The sequence below is a fragment of the Neospora caninum genome, chromosome VI (genome assembly GCF_000208865.1).
Source record: "Neospora caninum Liverpool complete genome, chromosome VI".
NCBI classification, from domain to species: Eukaryota; Apicomplexa; class Conoidasida; order Eucoccidiorida; family Sarcocystidae; genus Neospora; species Neospora caninum.
Genome location: NC_018392.1, coordinates 1,359,751 through 1,381,102, shown reverse-complemented (window position 1 = coordinate 1,381,102; position 21,352 = coordinate 1,359,751). Strand labels below are relative to the sequence as shown.

The 21,352-nt window shown below is 56.0% G+C and overlaps 4 protein-coding genes across 4 annotated transcripts; 2 read left to right on the top strand and 2 right to left on the bottom strand.

The window, feature by feature from the left end:
• Positions 1–785: 785 nt before the first annotated feature.
• NCLIV_017100 (conserved hypothetical protein) lies at positions 786–6,189 on the bottom strand (the record flags this gene model as incomplete). The annotated part of the gene is made up of 9 exons (XM_003881902.1): positions 786–939; positions 1,358–1,609; positions 2,072–2,403; positions 2,727–3,027; positions 3,202–3,269; positions 3,675–3,763; positions 4,181–4,551; positions 5,150–5,459; positions 6,162–6,189. The coding sequence occupies 9 exons, from the start codon at positions 6,187–6,189 to the stop codon at positions 786–788; spliced, it is 1,905 nt and encodes a 634-aa protein (XP_003881951.1).
• A 4,647-nt stretch (positions 6,190–10,836) lies between these two features.
• NCLIV_017090 (hypothetical protein) lies at positions 10,837–12,597 on the top strand (the record flags this gene model as incomplete). The annotated part of the gene is made up of 3 exons (XM_003881901.1): positions 10,837–11,682; positions 11,937–12,218; positions 12,484–12,597. 3 exons carry the CDS (start codon positions 10,837–10,839, stop codon positions 12,595–12,597), a joined length of 1,242 nt encoding a protein of 413 aa, XP_003881950.1.
• Positions 12,598–14,304: 1,707 nt separating this feature from the next.
• On the bottom strand, positions 14,305–16,068 carry NCLIV_017080 (conserved hypothetical protein; the record flags this gene model as incomplete). The annotated part of the gene is made up of 1 exon (XM_003881900.1): positions 14,305–16,068. One exon carries the CDS (start codon positions 16,066–16,068, stop codon positions 14,305–14,307), a length of 1,764 nt encoding a protein of 587 aa, XP_003881949.1.
• Positions 16,069–18,098: 2,030 nt separating this feature from the next.
• On the top strand, positions 18,099–19,208 carry NCLIV_017070 (putative molybdenum cofactor biosynthesis protein c; the record flags this gene model as incomplete). The annotated part of the gene is made up of 1 exon (XM_003881899.1): positions 18,099–19,208. One exon carries the CDS (start codon positions 18,099–18,101, stop codon positions 19,206–19,208), a length of 1,110 nt encoding a protein of 369 aa, XP_003881948.1.
• Positions 19,209–21,352: the final 2,144 nt, after the last annotated feature.

Here is a 21,352-nt window from a genome sequence, read left to right as displayed (position 1 = left end):
AGCAGAAAATGGATAGTCCTCTGTAATGCGAATTTCTAGCGGAACAAAAACTGTGAAGAGGCCGCATTCGCGGCATCGAGCACTAGCCAAGAAGAGATCGACGTGAGGTTAGCAGAGGTAGCAGGACGCAAAAGGAGCAGAAAGAGTAACGTGAGAGGGTTGGAGAATTAACTCTTTCATCCGTTGAGATCACTGCGGCCAAAAGAGCGAGGCAACGGGGGCGGCAAACCTCACCGCGGGAAACGTTACATTCGAACATTCTACTGTAACGTTGATCCTTTCCGACACTAGAACATGCAGTGTGATTGTGCGAGAGAGGTCTGTTCCAGGGATGCTCGACGACTCCGACGCGAGACGAGCGACCGCAAAGTGAAGAGAAATCCATTTCCAATAAGAGGCAACTTTTGAAGGGGACAGTCGACAGGCATAGCACGTGTCAGAGCAGTCTATGCATGATGATGTGTGCACGGCTAGGTGTTCGTCACATGCATGCCTGGGGTTTCCACAGCCACGCGAGCTCCACGTAGACCTGACGTCGTAAGGCTCTTTTGACAAGAAGCGCGATTAAACAAGGCTGCAAAAGGGACGCGAGACAGCAGGGGGAAGACGGGAAAGAGCACAGACACTGAGGAAGCATGGGAAAAAGGACAACTCGAATTCGTTGCGATCCGCCGGGATCGCGGCGCGCCGCCCGGCAACTTTGACAAGGAAAGAACAGGCGCCAGAAAAGTAGGGAATGGGTGGGGGTGAGAAGCGACAGGAGAACGACGAGAAGCACAGAGATGTCAGTAACCGTGCCGTCGCGGAAAAGAGTAGGCCTGCTCTAGCTCGTCGTCTGTGAAATTGAGAGGCGGCAGCATGGGGGGCAAATACTTTGCAAAGTGCTTGTCCGGGATATCCCTATATTTATAGTTCTCGAACATATCACTGTTGGTGAAGCTGAAACGGAAACCGCAGGAAAGATCAACAGGGAAACTCAGGCAACAGAGGCGGAGCAGTCGCCGAGATCGCGCTGTCCCTGCCGTCGCTTCCTCCTTTCCCCGTTGCTGGGGCTTCCGGAACTCGCGCCGGACGGCCCTTTCCGCAAAAGAACAGCATTGCTGGTGTGTGGACATCGTCTCTTTGTCTCTCGTCTCCTTTTTCTTCCTTCTGCCTCTGCGGAGTCCTGCCTTCAAACGCCCGCCCCTCCTGCCGGTCCACTCTCAAGGTCAGACCAGCAGGTGTATCCAGAGGCTCCTCCCAAAGTGTTCATCTGCGGTCCGCGCGCACCCAGAAAAGTGGAAAAGAGGGCGAGCAGCGGCGTTCGATGGCAACCCGTCTCGTGCCCGCCTTCCGTGCTTTCGATGGCGGGTCTTACCTAGCAGGCAGGATGGTTTCAATTTCGAGGTCGTCCGGGTAAGCAGACTGAAGTTTCAGCCACTGCTCCATGGCCCAGTGACCGTCGTCCCACTCCCAGTCGTCCTCAGCTATGGCGACGCCGAGTTCGATGTCGCCGGCAGCTCCAAGCACAACATCTGTTTCGGGATTGAAGATGATCGGAGAAGAAGGCGAGAGGAACGGCGGGAAGGGAGGGTTGGGGCGACAAATGAAGCTGCGTTTGTCCAGGAGCCTAACGGAAGGCATGAGCGGAAAGCGAGGAAGGAAAGAGCAAAGGAAAAAAGAGAAGAACTGACCACTGAAGAACATGTGATTTGAAAGCACCCCGCCGGGCGCGGAGATGGACAGCCCACCAGAGCAAAGAGACGAGTGGCGTACAGAGAGAGGCGACGCGAATGAACCTTTGGTGACGGCGAGAAAAGAGGCCGCACGGAAGCAGGCCGAACCAGCGGGAAGAACGCGACGAAACGATCAAACGCACCTCACCAGCCGCCAGAAAACCGGTTAAGGTAGGAGACATCTGAATCGGACAAACACGGGCGTGTGGCCGTTCACATCTTCCAGCGCAAAATGCTATCCCCCGGAGCCTCTCTAACTCGGCCACATGGAGGCATTTCGAGACAGAACCTTCACGCGGAGAACCGACGAACGGCCAGAACTGTTGTGTGTTTCGACGCCCTCCCTCTGTGTGTACCTGCAAAAACTGAGAGAGTAGGCGACGTAGTCTGCTTGTTCTCTTTTAAAAGGCCCAGCGGTGACTGCGCTCCTGAACTTGATCCACCGCGCGGTTTCGCCTCCCGTTTCTCCGTCGTCTTGCGTCCGCTTCCGCCCTCGCCTCGCCTCTTGCCTTCCTCCCGCGGCCTTGCACGCCGCGGAAGCCGGAGCTGGAGGAAGCGGAACTTGGACAGTACTCCCCTTTATCCAGAGTTTGATGCGGAAAGGCAGGTTCCAGCCAGGACGCGAGACGAGCTTGACGGCACAGAATCCCGGGTGAGAAGCCTCGCAGCCGTCGGGGTAGAACCAGAGCTGCAGCAAAGACACGGACGGGACGAACAAGCAACTGAAGTGAAGAGACGAAGCAGCGAGAAGCGCGAGACAATACGAAAGAAGACGGAAAAGGTGAAGGAGGGAGGCAGGGAAAAAACGGCGGAAGCAGGAACGAGGGTCACGCCTACCCACACGGAAAACCATGCGTCAGCCTACAAGAAAGAAGAAGAGGAAACGCACGCCTCCGGAGGAAAACAGGAGGCGGCCACCGACCACACGCGCAGTGTACCTCCCGTTGAAAAAGGAGGCATATATGCGGCCTTTCCCTCTGAGTGTCTCCGTCATCAAAAAAGAGTCAGTACCACGAGGGACACATTTTTCTCTCGCGCGTTTGCCCCGTTCTCTTCCCCCTGTTCGCCCCTTTGCTCAGCGCTTGCCTGAAGCGGCTCGACTCCGCCCAGATTGAAGATCTCGGATTTGATCGGTTGCCCGCCTCTGCGCGGGAACTTCTTGGCTAGCCAAGGGACCCAGAACAACGGCCACGTGTAGTTCATGCCTCCCGCTTGCGCCTTCGGGTACGTGTCGACGCCGCCCAGGAACTGAGGATCCCAGTAGCAGTCCTCGTTCCTGTCGTTGTCTCCGAGGAGCGTCGCGACGTCTGATCTGCGAATCCAGCAAACGCCAAACCGCCCAGGGCGTCTCCCGGGGAGAAACCGCTCTGAAACGTGCACAGACTCCGTTATACATCTATGTGCTTCACACAAAAGCCTGCACCATTTAAAACGTCTCCAAGAAGAGAAAGGACCGAACGCGGGAACCTAGAAAAGGGCGTCCTACCGTTTGAAGTAGTTCTGGTCACAGGCGTGAGGCCATTCTCTTTCCCAGTCTATCGAATCGAGCATATCCTGCAGAGAAGAAAAAAACCAGTGTCGCAAACTGCACTCTCTGCTTTCCGGGCCGAGGAACGAGTGGCGGCTGTCCTCGACAACACTGAGAAAACTCAAAAGTTCCGGACGTCCCCTCGGGAACAAACCAGCAAACGAAGCTGGTGCACCAACATTGGCAAGACGAAACATCAAGACAGGCACTCGAGACTCCTGTAGGAACAGATACACGAGACGGCATGCGTATTTAAACCAAGCATCTTCATGCATCGTCAACTCTGTCCGTACGAATGCATAGCACATCTAATGTACATAGAATATGAGGTCTAGGCCGGCGCAGCTTGAGGCAGGAGACAAGGCACGGGAGACAAAACAGAGAAGGGACAGGCGAACGAGCGGTGAACGCGAAGAACGAAAGATCGCTACCTTGTAAATATCATTCTTCAGGGTCCAGTTCCCGCGCGGGATATCGTTTTCAACCTCGTCCATTCGCCACCGCCGTTTCTGTTTCTGGCCTGCGTCGCCCGAAGCGCGTAAGGGAGCGAAATGCGTGTTCGTTCCAAGAACAGGAAGCAAGGAAAGGCCCGAACGAAGCCGCGTGAAAAGGAGCTCGTGTTCATCAGTCCGCGGACCACCCTAGGTTCCGAAAGAAATCGGCTGACGAGGTCCAAGAGCCCCTCTAGCCGCAACCCCATTCCGGTTCCCTGTCCTCTCCTGACCCGTTCTCACGAAGTGAGCATCGGCCTCTGGCTGCTGTCTCTGTCTCTCGTTCTGCACACCCAAGCGGTACGGTCGTGATAACGTTTTCTCTGAGTTGCCTGTCTTCGTCTCTCTTCTTCTCTCTTTCGCCCTGCTTCTCTCTTTCTCCGTGCTACTCTCTTTGCCTTCCAGTCGGTCTTCCGTTTTTTCCGTGTGTCCCGCCCTTGGTTTACCTGTGTCCGTTCGCCGATGCGCGTCTCGTCTTCTTCCCGTTCTCAAGGCAGGCGACGCAGGATTCAAATAGCTCGCCCCTTCGCTGCGGACCAGGCCGTCTGCGTACGGGTCGTCGTACACTCCGTCTTCAACGTCTTCTCGCGAAAAAAAGTAGACGCGGTTCGGGAAAATCGGCGGGGTCATGACCACGCCGGTCTCGGTTCGCTCGAAGCGACTGCCCGGTGGAGAGAAGAACTCCCAGTCCACGGTGCGATTTTCCACGAACTTCCAAAACTCGTGGACGCTGGATGTTGCATTCTCTGGGGGAACCGACGGGGAGTACACGTTCGGCCGACCGACATCCGCGAAAGTCGGAATGGAGCTCAAGGAACTGGAAAAAAAGGAAAACCAAAGACACCGCACACTGCCAGCAAACGTCACTGTTCCTATCGTACAAATACATATATGACCCTTAAGGATATGTCTCTGCCTTTGTATCTACACATCTGTTGACTCTATGTCTACCGTCGTACCTATCGCGGTCTCCAACTACATCCGTCTACCTCCACCTCTACCTCTCTGTTTATCCACCTAGAGCTATCTCCATCACTTCTCTGCATCGGTAGATCTGAACATCTCCAAGCGGCTGCGCATCCCCTGCCGCGGCGGAAACCCGCCGAGAGGCCGGTTGCGCTCTTGGAGTCAAGGGGCTACGGAACCTGCTCAATTCCCCAGAAGGGAGGCTGACACGCGCTGGTGAAAAGACGCGCAGATGCGCATCGCCTGCGGAGCAACAGCGTTTGGATGCATCGCTTTGTGTACGGTCGCTGGCGATTGGGAGGCACACTGCGCAATGCGAATTTGACGAATCGCCTTTCTGTCCCCAGAGGCGATGGCAGCGCCACACGTCACCGAGAGCCTTTCTGGTTGGCGTCTTCTCTCGCTTGCTGCTGGGCCAGGCGCCGAGAGAACGCCGGACAACGTCTCACCGATTGTAAGGCTGCATGCGGGGCATCGGGCCATAGGGCGGCGAGGCGAAAGCGCTGGAACCATTGAAGAGAGGCCCGTCGATCAGAAAGGGGGCGGACACCGGGTCTTCGAGGTGCTCGTCTTCCCGGTGTATGTACCCCTGGCGAACCATCTCCCGGAGTTCCTCGTTGGTCAGCACGCCTTCGAACGGCTCGGAAGAAGCGTCTTTTGTTCGACCGCCGAGCGAAGACAGCAACTGCTCCTCTGTAACTTCCTCGTGGTCCTCGGCAGGCTCCTCAGAGGTCGCCTCGCCGCTGGAGCCGGGCAGCCCTGCCGGAGGGAGAAGGGAGAAGCAGAATCACAATCTAGGATCATACGCGGAGCGAAGGAACGCGACAGCAGACGTATCGGGCCCCGCCTGAGGAGAGGTACGAGAGCGGCGAGGCAGCGAACGACGAACGAACCTGAAATGGAAAACGGCTATCGGCTGGGTCGGTGTCTCGGCGAGGAGACAGCTGGATGGTGGGCAAAGGAAAGAGAAACGCAAACACCCGGAGAGGCGCCAGCGAGACGAACAACTTGCGAGACAGAGAAACAATGTTCAGTCGTAACCGGAGGTGGACAGTCTAGCGTTTTAAGGTGGGTAGTACGCACACACACGCGTACGTGGCGCGAGAGATGTAGGCCGCGAGATCGGCACACTGCGGGAAAATGGAGAAAGCAAACTGTTGTATGCACGCATCGAGACAGTGTTTCTGAAAAATCTCTGTCCAGTGCGGAGACGGAGACGCCGGCATGCCTCGCATTCGCCGAGGCGTGCCGGCGAGGCCCACGTGCTCTCCCTCTAGAGCCATCACCACAAGACTTTACCCTTGCCGTCGGCTGACTGTGAGGCGACCAGAAGACGAAGAAAAGCACACAAAGACAAAGCGCAACGAAGGCCGGGAGAAGGGAGCGCGTGTGGCGTTGGTTTGATGCGCAAGAATGCACACTCCTTGCCCCTCGTGTACGTCCGTGCCCACAGCGTCTCACCTCCGAATCCGTAGCTTCCAAGTGGCATGTGTCTGTCCCTAGTTCCTCTTCGCGTTCCCGTCTCTGAGGCTCGCCAGAAACGGAGACGAGAAGAAGAGGAGCGAGAACCGACCGGTGCTGAGAAAGAAGACAGCAACGAGGGGGAAACACACGAGGGGGAAACAAACGAGGGATGTTCGACGCAAAAGGCCGAAGAGTGGAGACGCGGCGACCCGCGGTCTCTTCCGATGCATCTGCGGCTCGTTCTCTCCGCCGGAGGTGTACAGACAGTGGAAGCGTTGCCTGCGTGAGAGGCGCATTCTGCTCCGCTCGCTGGCGGCCGAAGCAGAAGAGAGAGGAACGCCGAAGAAGCGAGAGAAACGGAGCAAGGCAAGACGCGAGAAGGCGCCTGACTGCGCTGAGGTCGACGTGTTCCAAGGTCGGAGAAAGGCGAGAGACGAGAGAGAAACGAATCAGCAGGCGCATGCAAGGAAGAAACACCCGAAGGTGGCCGTGCTGAAAAGCGACGAGAAGAAGGAGAGGAAGGGGGAGAGAAATGGGAGTGGGACTGAGGAGCGTTCGCGGGAGACAAGATCTGGAGAGACAGAATCCCACGAGGCTCACCAAAGACAAGAAACAGAGCGAGCACGCGCCAAACCGTGAAGATGGGCCAGAACCCTGTTTTCCTCGAAGCATGAACATGCGAGGGGGAACGAAGCCGCGAGTGTGTCATTTTGAAAGGGTTTCCCCGATTTTTACGCCAGAGAAGCGTCCCCGAAACGACGAATGGATGTTCGTGAACTACACATCGCGCCAGCCAAGTTGCTCGAAAGGAAACACCGAAAAAACGAGACCGAGGACAAGGCAAAACGGCGAGAACCAAATGAAGAGGAGAAAGGAGAAGACGGAGAGGCACCAGACAGTCCAGACAGCGGAGGCGGCCGAGAAGCCGACCGGCCTGACGACGCCATCGCACGCGGATCTTATTTCTGGTTTCGAGATGCTCGAGAGCTCAACGGTTTTGTTCGGAGAAGGGAAAGTGGAGGACACCCGGCGAGACAGGGAGGAAAGGTATCCTCGCCATGGCTGTCGAGGAACAGCGCCATGTTTGTCGTTTCGCAGAATATATAGACGCCCGTAAGGTTCGAAAAAGCGGGACAAGGTCTTCACCAAGGGAGGCAAGCGGAAGAAGAAGCCCCTACACCTCTCAACACGCACATGTATCATTGCATATTCTTCCCCACGGAGGCAGAATTAAATACGGAAACCTATCTATTTTTACAGTGAGTTATGTATGCATGTGCATGGTGTGCTGTTTTTTCTCCATCGCGCATGCTGGTTTCTGCGCACACTCGACGGCTGTCCTGGTCTCCGCCTCTGTCGAAACGTTTACTGTGTGACTTCTCCGCGCGACTGAACAATAAAAAGACAAGCGGGAAAGTGGAGAAGGATCACGCACGTGGAGCAGTGAGGAGTGCATGCGATGTGAAAAAGGTTTTTTCGCGTGCAATCGAGAGCGCGGCCCACCGCTATCGTTTTTGGGAACTGCAAGCGAGCCAGACGAAAAAGGAAGTTGCACAAGCAAAAAGATACGGTTCAGCCGAAAAACCAGGCATCGTTTCCACAGCACTCAAAAACCCTCGAAATGCTCCTCGGGAGGCGCCCAGACGCCGAGACACAACAACCCCGGAGACTGAGGAGACAGGTGTGAAACCTGGCACACTGCGAAGCGCGATCCTTCTCCTCGGACTGGAAGCCGCGAGTCGCCGAAAATGGACAACCAGATTCTTTCTTGGAAATCTTCCGACATGTGTTCGGCAGCGAGAAATCGCCTGCAACGTTAGCTGCAGAGATTCATGAGAAGCCATCTGCAGACGCGCGCAGGTTGTCGGGCGTGCCCCGAGCTTGCGCGATCTGGTGTCTCGTGGTGGCTGTCGCCAAGGCAGGGGATCTCGTCCAGGTTCCGGGACACCGACCCCACGAAAACGTTTGAAGGTGCCTGGAAGCCGCTTCTTGTTGTCTCGTCGCTGGAAGTGGAGCGATGCGTTCAGGCAGCCTCGAGAGACAAAGAAAGAGCGCGGTAGACTTGCCTCGTGACGTAGTTTTGCCACGCTCTAGACCCACGCGTCTTCAGGTACATGTCCACACAGTGGAGAGGAGTGGCTTCGACTCTCAGAACGCGACGACTTTCCCATTTTTGAGACCACTCAACAAGTGACGTCCGACAGACAAACGACTGCGCTGCTGCGTGCCTTCCTCGTGCGGTGCCGACGTTGCTTTGATGTGCACAACCCTGCGAAAGATGAGCAGGGCGAGAAAAATGAACGACGGCATTCTTCTTGTTGTTCGCCACCTCTGCGTCTGAGAAAAATGGGGCAAACAAAAGAGGACCGTACCCGGTGCGACGCATGAAGGAAGTCCACGTCTTCTCCCAGTGAATCGCCTGCCTGGTTCTGGTAGCCTCCAACAGAAAGTGCTGGGTAACTTGGAGCGACGTGCTCGTACAACGCCAATGCGTTCCGAACATTTGAAAGCGAATGCGCAGGAGAGCTTCGTACCGTGTGTCTTTGTCATTCACATGTGAGCTTTGACTTGCGACTCGGTTTCCGGTCCGTTATCGCTGCATGGCTCCCTGCATCGCTGCTGGTCTCCTCCCGAGTCCCACCGCAGCCGTTGCGCACTCAGAGCGGATTTTTTGTTAGGAGAAACCGTAATTCAAGTTTGCGTCGCCGGAACCCCGCACGATGGCGTTACCTCTCCCGTGAAACGTGACTCGAGTTCGAGTTTCCTTGTGAGTACAACAGAAAATTCAGACAGCAGTGCCTCCGTGGGCGCGCTGGGCCTCACGTAAAGGCAACGGCTTACGAAAAACTGCTGTGTAGGCTACGGAGTGTATCTCGCGGATGTTGCCGCAGGCACAAGAAACGGAAAGGCTCTTCAGGCAGACCTGAGTGTGTGTGACGGTGCGCGTTCCCCGTGGTTTCCTGCATCTCGATGTGCTGCACGCTTTTCCTGTGCAGAGGAGATCGCCCACGTTCCGACACTTGTAACCCACTGCACAGCGCTCGCCTTCAGTCGACTTTCAAAACAGAGTTCAGCGGTGGAGAGACGTGACCCCGGCCTTCATTGCACTGAGCGAACTCCCCTTTGGCACACAACGAACACGGGCGATCGAGCGGCTGCTGGGCGTGCGGAGGCGCGCAATCCGCCTCGCCGTGAACCGACACGTTTCTACCAACCACGAGTCTGTATGACCCATTCCCGCAGTGTGTCGATTTGCCGGAAGATGCTAAGCTTTGCGTTTCTTCAGCCTCGCGAAAGCGGAATTACAAGTCTGCGTCCGCATAACCTCCAAGGAGAGGCGACTGCAACCCAGGGTCACCCACAAGTACCCCCCCGAGTACTCTGTGTAGGCACCCATGCGCCTGTTTTTTTCGAGCAAACGTTCGGACTTTTGTTGTTTCTGCTCTTTGCCCACTTAGTCGAGTCTTTCCCTTTGGACGGGCTGAATTTCCGGCGACATTTTCATCTTGTGTTCGAGAGGGCCCCTGAGAGAGGAGTGTAATACAAACCCAGCTGGACGAAGGGCCCCGGAGCAGCCAAAAATGGGGAAGTTCGCGTTTTTTTTTTCGACGCAAGAGTGGGAGAGGTGGTTTGAAGAGCGCTTCGCAAAGATAACGGTTTTTCACGTCGTCTCTCGGTCCGCAGCGAGACGTCCAAAGGTTGAACTACACCCCCGCGATGTACCGTATCGCGAGATGGCGTGTAAAGACTGGCTAGTTCCCGCGCACCGTTTCTCGTCACTTTTAAATGTGTGCTTTTCTCACCGGCAAGATGGCGGGTTTCCTTTTGCCTCCATCTCTCTTCCATTTCGACTTTCGATTACTGGAGCATTCTTAAACCCTCTAAACAAACAGTCGGCGTTTGAAGCCTCTCTCCCGGACGGAAAAGAGGACGCGTTGCAGGCGGTTTTCGTCAGGGATGAGCTCTCTCGCCGTACTGGTCCAGAGGCGGCTGTTTGTCTCTTTCTCACCGCCGAGTTTTCGCGTTTTTCGCCTTTGACTAGGGCCGGTCGTCTTGACGTTTTCAGCGGGCGCTCCTCTTAATTGACCGGGAAACACTTCCACAATGGCCTTTTTCTTGTTCTGGTTTCCCTTTTGTGGCTACTGACGTCGCTTGAGAGCGTCAGCCGGGTGCGAATGCAGCGGCGGGCGATGCGAGTGTAGTGGTGCGCGTCCGCGCAGGGTCGTTTCTTAGGAACGAGGGGAAAAGGGATTTTCAGGTTCTTTTGCTTTTTTCCGCCGGGGGTGGTGTTCGGAGAGACAGTGGATGCTTCTCCCCAGAAAACGAGTGTCTCCCGAGGGGGGGGAGACGCGGAGTCCGAGTTCCCATGGTTCCGCCCCGTGCTACTCCGCCGGCGAAGAAGCGCGTAATGTATATGCATCGCCAAGAGTTCGTGGAAGAGATTTTTTCCAGTTCGTGTTTCGGTCGGTTTGTCTCGGAGATCGTATATCTGTCTTCTGTTCCTCGGCACCTTCCTGGGCCACTGGAACTGCAATGATTCCGAGCTCGGCGGCGCGGACCCGTCCCCAGTCCCCTTCCGGTTCTTCGCAACCGCAATCGTTTGAATCCTTTGAACACCGTCAAGAACGAGAACCTTCAGCGTTTCCGCCCACGCCGAGGCACTGAACTTACCATGGTGGAGCCGCCGCAAGAGATCGGATCCTCGATTCGGTCGCTGGGTTGCCGTAGCCCTCTGGGGTTCCTCCGAGCAGGCGCGAGCGCCGTTGGGGCAACTCGGCGGATGCCTCACGCTTCGCTGCTTGCCTCGAAGCTCGGCGCGACTTCGCAAAAGGCTTCCCCGTGTCAGCCTGAATCTTCCGTCACATTCTATGGGGGAGGCTCCACGCGTTCTGACGGGGATTCGGTCCACGAGTCGAGTCCGCCACCCTTACTCGTGAACGCGGATGGACCAGGCAAGACCACCGAGGGAGAACGGGGTGGGCGTCCGTCGCTCTCTGCGGCGACTTCCGACGCGGAAGAGACCGGCTTGTCCTGCGACATGACGCCAGTGCTGGTGACGCTGTCGCCGTCGTGCGACTCCCCCCGACTGTACAGACACTTGGTTTTCGTGTACGGGACGCTGAAACGCGGGATGCCGAATCACCACATTTTCACAAGAATCGCAAGTGAGGTGGAAGAGGAGACGAACAAGTCCGTTTTTGCGGCCAGTGACGCGACTCCTGTAGCGGCGACGTCGGATCCCCGCGACACTGGCGTTGCCTGCTTACCTGACACAGACGCAGAATCCAGTGAAGATGGTCCGCGCCAAGCAGTGTATCTCTTCGACGCAGTCACGACGGAGGCTTACCCTTTGTTTGTGGACGCCAACCAGCGGTACCGTCCGTGCCTCTTTGACGCGCGCGGAGTCGGCGAGAAAGTGCGCGGCGAGGTGTATGCGGTGACGGATGACATTCTCCGAGCCCTCGACACGTTCGAGCGAGTACCAGACCACTACAATCGACGGCACATTCGCGTCGAGGTGAGCGCCGGCGCCGCACGCATCCCGGTCGTAGCGGGCAATGCACTCAGTTTCTGCCTGAAGAGGAGAACAGCCGCGTTTTGGCACCACGTTGGCCCCGCGAGGCCGCCCGGAAACCAGGCGTCGCAGAGAGCAGCAAGAAAGCTTTCTCGTGCCCCGATCTCCGATTTCGACAGCGAAACGGGGCAGAAACAAAGGGTTCCCTCGCGCGTCTCCACACATCTGCTTTTTGACTCCGGTTTCCTTTTTTTCAGGTCGTGCAAGACTCAGCTCCGCTGGGTTCGCCAAGCGAAGTGGTCGTGCACGTGTACTTCAACATGCACATGGAGGTGCTGGCGCGGGTCTTGGGGACGGGCGAAAAAGGCAAGAGAGACGCCGAAGGTCCACGCGCGAACTCGGCGCACTCAGATCGAGGGACGCGGGATGCGCAGCAGGTGACCTACCTCCACAACTACGATTCGTCGCATGCTCAGCTGTATGTGCCACGGTTCAGACCGCCAGAGAATGGCGTGAATAGGAGGCTTCCGTGCGCGAAGGTGAGCGAACGTCTAACGCCAGGGGAAGGAAGGGGGGGGGGGGGGGGGGGAGAACTACGCGAGACACTGGAAACGCAAACACACGCAGGCAGCTGTGTCCTGGAGTCGATGGCGCGCCGTCGAGCAACCGTGTCGTAGACGCGCCATGCGTCTTCACAGCGTCCGACGTTCAGTTGGACAGCTTGGCAGATGCCTCTTTTTGATTGCGTTTGCTGACTCGGAAGTTTTCCCTGTCGTGGTTTGTGTCTTGCGTTCACGTTTTCAGGGTGTCTTCCGCGCCGGAAGCGTCGCCGGTCCGCTCGGCGACTGTTTTTCTTCCGGCAAAGACGCCGACATTCGGCGTTCGACAACCCTGCCGGCGTTGCACACATCAGAATAGATCACTTCAACTTCCCAAACGCCCTCTTTTCGTCTCTGCTGCGCACGTGTTGAACCCGACGCCCATTTTGAGTAAAAGAAACTTTGGTGTCAAAGGATGCCGATGGGACTTCCACGGAGTCCCGGGGCGTGCGGAGTTTCGCGGGAGAAAAGCGGTGTAGATCGGGAAGAGAAACCGGAGAGGCGGCTCTGTCTCTTTTGCGCAACGACTCGCGAAGCTGTGATGGTGTCACTGCGCTCGCCGCGGTTTTTCCGGGAGGGCGGGGCGAATGTTGAAATCCCTGTCGTTTCCAACTGTAGATACCTATGTATGAGAAGAAAACATGATTTGCGTGAAGGGAGGGCTCTGTTGCCTCCGGAGGCAGGGGAGCGCGACACAGTTTTGGTAGAGAAGGGTGCTTCCGGCGACTTGAGCGTGCGTCGAACCCACAGGGATTTACGGTAAAACAGTCCACTTCCCTAGCCGGTAGAAACGGTTGTGTTTTGTGTGGATCTTGTCACAGAACGGTTGACTGAATGCGGCATGTAGAAGTTTAACCGCCTGCAGAGGGTTCCGTGACCCGGCTGTCAGTGCAGTTTCGCATCCCGAGCCTTCGCTCCCGGGCAGATCCGTTTCCCCGGATAATCAAACGTCTCGGCGTGTGGAGGCCGGCCTGGACACGTTTGCCTGCTTGCGAAAAATGTAGCCCTTCTAGAGTCAGACTTCCCCCACCCAGCTTCTCTTTGAGATAGGAAATCGAAGTGTTGCAGAGGCGCAATCTCTTGGCAGATTCGCTCTTCTGAAACGGTGGCGAATCCGTCTCGTAGAGGCACCGAGATATCGTGGAAAACCAGTCTGGGCACGCGAGGGACAGGCTGAAACCCGTGGCCTCTCTGGAGCTTCCCACACCCCGGTTCCTGAAGGACTCTGAACACGCCTCGGCGAGGTAGTGAACAGTACTCCGTGCCATCGAACCAAGTGGAGTTCGTGCCGAGCAGCGGTGCTTCGATGCAGAACGTGTATCCCGAACACGAGACAAACGTTTGCACTGCGCCGGACGTACCCATCACTGTAGCGTAGCGGCCCCGCCGTCGTGTTTTCTGTGTGGTTTTGCCAACAAATGAACACCCGTCAGTGTGTCCCGTATCAGCAGAGTCTGACTCCGGGGAAAGCCGAGTAGCCTGGGAGAAAAGGACTTCACTAACCAGTCGAAAGAGAACTACATTTCTGGGCAGTAACACGCGCAACAGACAAGGGACTATTTTTTCGTAGCTTTTTCGCATGCCCGCAAGCTCTGTACTGTGTGAGAACCATTTCGCTTCATAACTCTCTACACGGTGGAGGTAGCCAGCGACTAGTGGCGGCACGTGGACTTCACCTGCGCGCGCAATGCTACTTGGTACAGTCTTTTGTTTTCCTCATTTTTCTCAAACGCAGAGGTGGTGAACAACAAGAAGAATGCCGTCGTTCATTTTTCTCGCCCTGCTCATCTTTCGCAGGGTTGTGCACATCAAAGCAACGTCGGCACCGCACGAGGAAGGCACGCAGCAGCGCAGTCGTTTGTATGTCGGACGTCACTTGTTGAGTGGTCTCAAAAATGGGAAAGTCGTCGCGTTCTGAGAGTCGAAGCCACTCCTCTCCACTGTGTGGACATGTACCTGAAGACGCGTGGGTCTAGAGCGTGGCAAACTACGTCACGAGGCACCTCATGAATCTCTGCAGCGAACGTTAGAAGGTATTTCTCTGCGCACGAGTCCCCAGAGCTGACCCATTCGCAGGTCGTGCAGGCAGCGGACTCGAGGAAGGTGTGCACGCGAGGTGGAGGCGCGAAGCCAGGAATAACTCAAAGCTAGCTTGCGCCTCTTCAAGGTCGTACAACCCACTTGAATCTCGACTTCCCTCCTCTCCCGAGCGGTCCTCGCTTGACACCGAACCTGCTCGTTGTTTCTCTTCTCTGGCCTCGTCTTCAGTGTCTTTTCTGACAGGCGGCTCTCGACTGTGCGGCGGTCCTGGTTGAGCACCTGAACGAAGATCTGTGACGCTCTCTCGTTCGTCCTGGCCGTTTTGAAAAGAGCGGGAAGGTGAATCGTCCCTCGCTTCCTGCGGCGAAACAGAGAGTGGAGCAGCGCGGAGCGCGGAAGAAGAGACAGAGCTCGGCGAAGACACAGTCGGGACGAGCGGACTGGGGTGCACGTTTCTGCCTGGGACTGCAGAAGCTGGAGAAGAGGGAACTGAAGAAGCGGATGTAGTCGACGTGGGTAAAGAACGTTTCGGGTTTCCGTTCCCGTGGCGAGCTTCAGTGTCTCTGCCTGCCTCTTGCTCGTCTTCGTCTCCGCTGGGCGTCTGGTTTGCGCATGCAGATCTCGCCAGTCGTTCTCTCTCCGAACGTCGCTCCGGCTCCTCTGTGCTCTGTCCGCTCTCTGCGGTTTGTCCCCCCGCGCGGAACAGGGGACTGTCCATCTGCGTTTGTTGCTCGTGCCATCTTTCTTGTTCTCTCTCCAAGTCGCGCTTGGCCTGCGCAGCTGCCACTCCGGCTCGAAGGAGAGACTCGACACTCTCCGAGTTTAACGCGGTGTGTGCGACGACCTTCACTGTCCCCTCCTCAGCGCCTGTGGCCCACGATGTCGCTCTTTGTCGCTCCTTTCTCGTCCGTTCTCCTCGTCGCGGTGCGCCGTGCTGGTAGAGAAAAAAGGGGAGGAGACGCTCGCCGGACTCCGCAGTCGCCACGTCTTGTTTGTTTGCAACAAGCAGGACAGGAGGCGAGCACATCTCTCTTTCCGGGAAGGACGGGGCTCTTGTGCTCTCTCGCGGTTCTGCATGCGGAGGCGCGGCACCTCCCAAGTCGCTGAGCATACACTGAAACGCCCGACAGGCTTCGTCCCGACGCGCGCTGTCTGCCGCATCGACGAAAAACAAAATGCAGTGACAGTCTTTGTAGTAGTCTTTCCAGATGTTCCGCAGGGTCTTCTGACCGCCCAAGTCCCACACGGTCACCTTGAAATTCTCAAAAACGAAATTCGTCAAGTTAAATCCCGTCGTCGGTTGTACATGCGGAAGCACGGAACAAGAAGGCGAAGAAGCGGATGACGAAGAGGAAGACGGGGGAGAACAAGAAAGTGACGAAGAACCAGAAGGCGAAGAAGAAAGGGAAGAAGAGGAAGAAGGCGAAGAAGAGGAAAGTGAAGAGGAAGACACCGAAGAGGGAGGCTCAACAGAAGCAGAGAGAGACGTTTTTCGCGTAGCGTCTACATCGTTGCTGTTGTGGGAAGATACAGCGGGAAGCGAGGGCGGGGCGGCGTCAGCGGGGCCAACGTGAGAAGAGTGGAGGGGAGAAGAGGCAGAAGGACGAGCTCTCCCGCGCGGTTTTGCATACCGCGCTTTCAGCTGCTCGAGAAATGTGGTCTTTCCGCTGCCGTCGATGCCGATGAGAAGAAGACGCAATTCATCGTAGGAGAACAGCCACTGATACAGACCGGAGACGAGGCTAAACATTGGCAACACACGAGCGAGGGAAGAGCGAGGCGGTTAAGAAGAGACCGCGAGGGAAGAGCGAGGCGGTTAAGAAGAGACCGCGAGGGAAGAGCGAGGCGGTTAAGAAGAGACCGCGAGGGAAGAGCGAGGAGGTTAAGAAGAGACCGCGAGGGAAGAGCGAGGCGGTTAAGAAGAGACCGCGAGGGAAGAGCGAGGCGGTTAAGAAGAGACCGCGCGGGGGCGGGGCGAGGACAGAGCAGAACGCGCAGGGTAGAAGCAGTCAGATGACACGAAGACAAGCGCGCCAGGATACCGACAACGCGGAATCTGCGGAGGAGGCGAAGACGCAGTAAGGAGAGGATCGAGAACACCACACTGGACAACGAGAGTCAGGGTGTGAAGCTGACGGAGGGCAGTAGAACAACGGGTTTAGGGAGCGGAGTAGAGGGAGATGAAGAGGACGGGAGAGAGGAGAAAAGAGAGGCGCTGCGGCGAAGCAGACGACGCGAAAAGTGGCAAAACGGGGACAACGGAAAGAGAAAGGAACCCTACCGGAACCCCGAGGAAGGAGGCCGAGAGGAAGAGAGTTGCTCGCGAGTGTGTGTGTAGAGAGCCACGGGAAAGAAACTAACGGGGTAACCGGCGAAAGGACGACAGTCTTCTCTCCGTGGCAATAAAGGAGCCTGGAGGAAGAAAAATACGCAAACAAAAATAATGTGGAGAATAGAGGAAAAGCAGGCGGGAGAAATTCTTGGGCGTCGGACGCGGCCGGGACCGAACCTCTACACGCCTGTGTCGATCATCTAGCGGACAACGAGGAGGGAAAACTAGCTCAAAATGGATCCGGTGTACGTACAACTGAAAAACGGATTGCCAAACAAAACGGGGGACTAGAAAATCGGAAACTGCCGGCTGTACATACACCCCAGATGTTTGTCAGACAGCGGACGCTGCCACCCCGGAGTCGGAGTGTTGCCTCGCACTGCTGGTGTGTGACCACGGACGTCGAGCATCTGGCCCTCGTGTTGCTCGTCCGGTTTCAGTTCTCGTGGTTCTCTCTCTCGAGAAAACTTGGAGAACTCGGCTTGAGTAGCAAGTGACACGCCATGCTTTCTGCCGTGGAAACTTTCGCTTTTAGGCTTAGTCGCGGACTGCTTCCGAGCAGTATCTCATGTGGCGGGTTTTGTCTACATGTCGCGAGGTTCGTCAAAAAAGCCCCCGGGAGGCCTTGAGGTTTCAAACGCAAACGACGCGGTGGAAAGGCACCCGTAAAAGAGAAAAGCGCGGCTTCTCTTTTCAGAGGGGAAGACTGTGAAGGAGGGACTTCTCGCGGCAAAGAAGATTCGCGGCAAAGCTGTCTCCCTGATGGTCTCTCTCTCTGGCCACTTTTTTGCTGAAGGCTCACCACACAGCAAAGCGTGCGGAGCACACGAGACACTTTTGAGGAGAGACAGTTTCTTTACTGGTCAGTCACTTTGGTGTGATCCTTCTGCCTTTCAGTCAGTGCGATAATCTCATTCTCTTCTTCAATCCTAGTTCTCCATGCTCTTTCTTCGGTGGATCTTTTCTCGAGATGAAGAACTGAGGAAAGATAGGAAGCTCGAAGCGCTCGCCGGCAGCTTGCGCTGTTTGTTTGCATCGCCCGACCTGCGGATATAGTCACCCTGACCTCTGTGATGTTGACAGCGAAGAATATGGGTTTTTCCCATGCTCTGTTTTTTCTTCTTCCCCCTCTTCTCTAGTTGTCTTCTTTGTTCCTTCGTTGCATCTTCCTTACCTTGTGCCTTGGCCTTCTTCCTTTCCTCGTAGCTACCCCCGGTCCTCCAAGCTTCCTTCCAGCTTCTTGTCCCTTCTCTCACTTTCACCTTCATGCCGTCGTCTGTGTCTGTGTTCCTTCGTAGCTGCCTTTCCTTTTTCCTTCCTCTTCTTCGGCCTTCTTGCTTTGTTGTCTCTGCCTTGCGCCTTCCCTCGCTCTTTTTAAGGGCTCGCCTCTTTCCCGCTCTTCCCCTTATTCCGCCTCTCTCCCCCCGCTGCTCTCAAGCGAACGCCCCATGGGAGGCAGGCCGCTTGTTGTCTCTCTTCTCGGCCCCCGCCGTTGCTTCCGAAAGGGTGCCCGCGGTGCGCTGACGAGTGGAAATTCACATTTCTCTTCAGGCGGCAAAGAAAGTTACCTCCAGCAACCACCAGCAACTCCGCCCTGGAATCCGCGAGGTCTCATGTTCGCGCCAACAGCAAGACAAAGGCCCGTCGTCGAATACTCTAGCGTTTTTGTTTCATTTTTTTCGAGTGAGACACGCTTGTTTCCGCCACTGAGAGAGGAAGGACGAGATGGGAAATTTTCTTACGGTGCGGTGAAGGAAGAGAAGCGATTGTTGACAGAAATGGGAAGCAAAGAGGAAAGCGACAAAGGGGGGTGTTTTTCACACTTCAACCCCGTTTCCGGGAAACCGAGAATGGTAAATGTATCCTGGAAACCGCCCACTGTACGTACAGCCGAAGCTGAGGCGCAGGTCTTCCTATCACCTGAGGTGTACATACACCTGACTAAAAGCACAGGAAAATCGGAGAGTCAATGTTCTGAGCAGGGGAAACGAGAGCTTTTGGAGACCGGGGACCACGAGAGTGTGTGTTGTGAAGAAACACATGACTCAAAACTTCGGTTGAAATACAGAAGAACGGACGCAGAGAAAAAGCACAGAAACGGCACCGCTCCGCAGGTGTCTCTGCGACCCATTTCAGAAAAGAAAGGCGACGTTTTCGCCGTTGCTGAATTGGCGGGAATTATGGCGGCAAAGACAACGAGCTCGCTGATTCCTCTTTGTCACAATGTTCCGCTTTCCTCAGTTGATGTCTCGTGTGTTTGTTCTCCATGTGCGAGTCTGCCGTCGCTCCGCTCGTCGACAAAACCCAACGGCGTAGACGAAGCAGGCAGCCCCACAAGAGAAGGAGAAAGCCAGCAAAACGAAAGAGCAGGCTGTGTCGTAACGATTCGTAGCCGAGTGGAGTGCGTTGCCAATACAGGAGTCGAAATGGAGGCTCTTGTGGCGGTGTCAGTGGCTGCCTTGACCATCTACGACATGTGTAAGGCTGTGGATAGAAACATCTACATCGAACGCGTCAGGTTACTTTCGAAAACTGGCGGAACAAAACGAGGGAACTGAGTGAACACATGAAGAAAACCGTAGTCAGAAGCATGTCGGTTCTACGGGGAACGAAACGACGGCGAGCGGGGGCGACTGTGCGCCGCGACGAAGGCGGAGAATACACAGAAACGAATCGATCACACGGTACAGACCAGAGAAAAAACCGAGAAGGGAAGGCACAGAATCCTACCGTCCACCGTTTGAAGCTTTTCACAACGCAGTGGAGAGGCTCTAGACCTCTTACCCAGGAGATTCTGCCCCAAAGCACAGCCGGCCGCACGAAAGAGAAGTCTTCGCGCACGGTGCACGCCTTCCGCGGTGATACGGCGAGAGGACTCGGACAGATCCCGCTACACACTAAACGGAAGAAAAACGAGTCGAGGGAGGTGTGCAGCTCATACCCCCAGGAAATGACACGGGGGGGTTTCACGTGCTTTGCAGTTGCGCAAGCAACAGCGAGGAAGGCGTGCTCCGACGCTAGCGATCGAAACAGGGAATCTGCCGCTACAGAAAAATGCAGTTCTTTCGCCCTACATGTCCATCAGTACGTCTCATCCCGCAAACTGTGAGGCAAATTCACCAGGTTTGAACAAAGGATTCGAACCCCCCGTAACTCCGTACTCCGTGGAGAGAGGAGAACATACACGATGCGTTTTAAATATTACGCCTAGAACATCTCCGAAGTGGAATAACGTTTCATAGGATATTGACATCCAATATACTTTTAGGCGTCTTACGCAGTCCAGTGGGGTGGTGGAGTACGGCAATCATGAAAAACAAAAAACGAATATCGATGGTCTAAACGCCCTGGATCACCAGGACGGGCCCCATGACCTTCGCCGCGGAGCCCCGCGGTCAGAACTCCCCGATGCGCCGCGTTTATCTAGATGGTGAAAACAAGACAAAACAACCCGAAAGAAGTCTGCGCCCGTGCAGCCTGACAAGATTCCAGCTGTCTGTACAGGCTGTTGGTCGTGGTATCCGTGCCAAGTTGGCGGAGCTCACCTCGGTCCTTTTTCATCCTTTTCTCCAAGGCTCAAACAGACACACGTCTGTGCTAAAGACAGAAAACCTCTTCTGTTGCACAGCAGTGGTGATTCCCTGGCGCGCTCTCGGCTGAGCCGGTTCCCAAAGTTCTCTTTTGCGTGCCGTCCTGAAATATCCACGCCAATGAACACAATCTACTTCGCTGCGAGATACACCCAGGCTTGGATCAGTCCTGTTCGGTGTAGCGTGTCTCGTAGAAAACTGTACGCACGGCGGCAGGTTCGCAGCCGACCCGCGATCGTACAGGCTATGCCGGCAAGCGTGAGTCGCCATGTTTGCCTCCATTTTGCTGCTTGCCTCCATTTTGCTGCTTGCCTCCAGTGCGTCTTCATCTCGTCTGTTTCACCGCCGCGAGGCCAAGGCCATCTGTGCCGCGATCGTCGATTGCCTCCGTCGCCTGCAGTCTCGTCTGGCATCTCTCCACGGTAGGCTTCGCTGACGCGCGCGCAGGGAGATCGGCAACCGGTGGCGGAAACGAAGTAGTGTTTGCCTCGATGCAGCCTTTGAAAGGGAAGAGAAACAAACTAGGAAAAGAAAAGAGGATCGGAGAGAGGCGGAGTCAATCTAGGACGGTGCGTCTCCACACGGCTCTGCCGCTAGCCAACGCCGGGCCCCGTGGCGTGCCGCTGTTTGCGCCTGGCTGCTTCAGTTTCCCACGAGTTTTCTTTTCCTGAAAGATTTTTTTCTTTGCTCGTGATTCCCGCTACACATGGGTCTCCTCTGGGGTTTGAATGCGGAGGTCAGAGCCCGGGGGATCTCTGTCTCGCCGTAGATACACGTTTTAGTGTCTGCGCTTTCTTCCCGCTCTCGTCGTCTCCTTTTCCCGCTCGCTCTCTGTTCCGTTTTTCTCGCCCTTCGTTGCTTCTTTGCCGGTCTCCTTCCCCCTTCCCTTCTTTGCCTCCCTGCTCTTTCCTCTACCCCTCGTCGTTTGCTATCCTTTCCTTTGTCGGTCTTTCCTCTTCGTCGTTTCCGTCTTTTCTTTCATACCTTGTCTTCCCGCCTCTCCAGCACTCCCTCCTTTTCTCCTCCGGACCGTGTCTTCCTCGTCTCTCTGTTCCTCCTTTCCCTTTCTTTCTTTTCTCCGTTTCTCTCGTCTCCAGTCTCTCGTTCGCTTC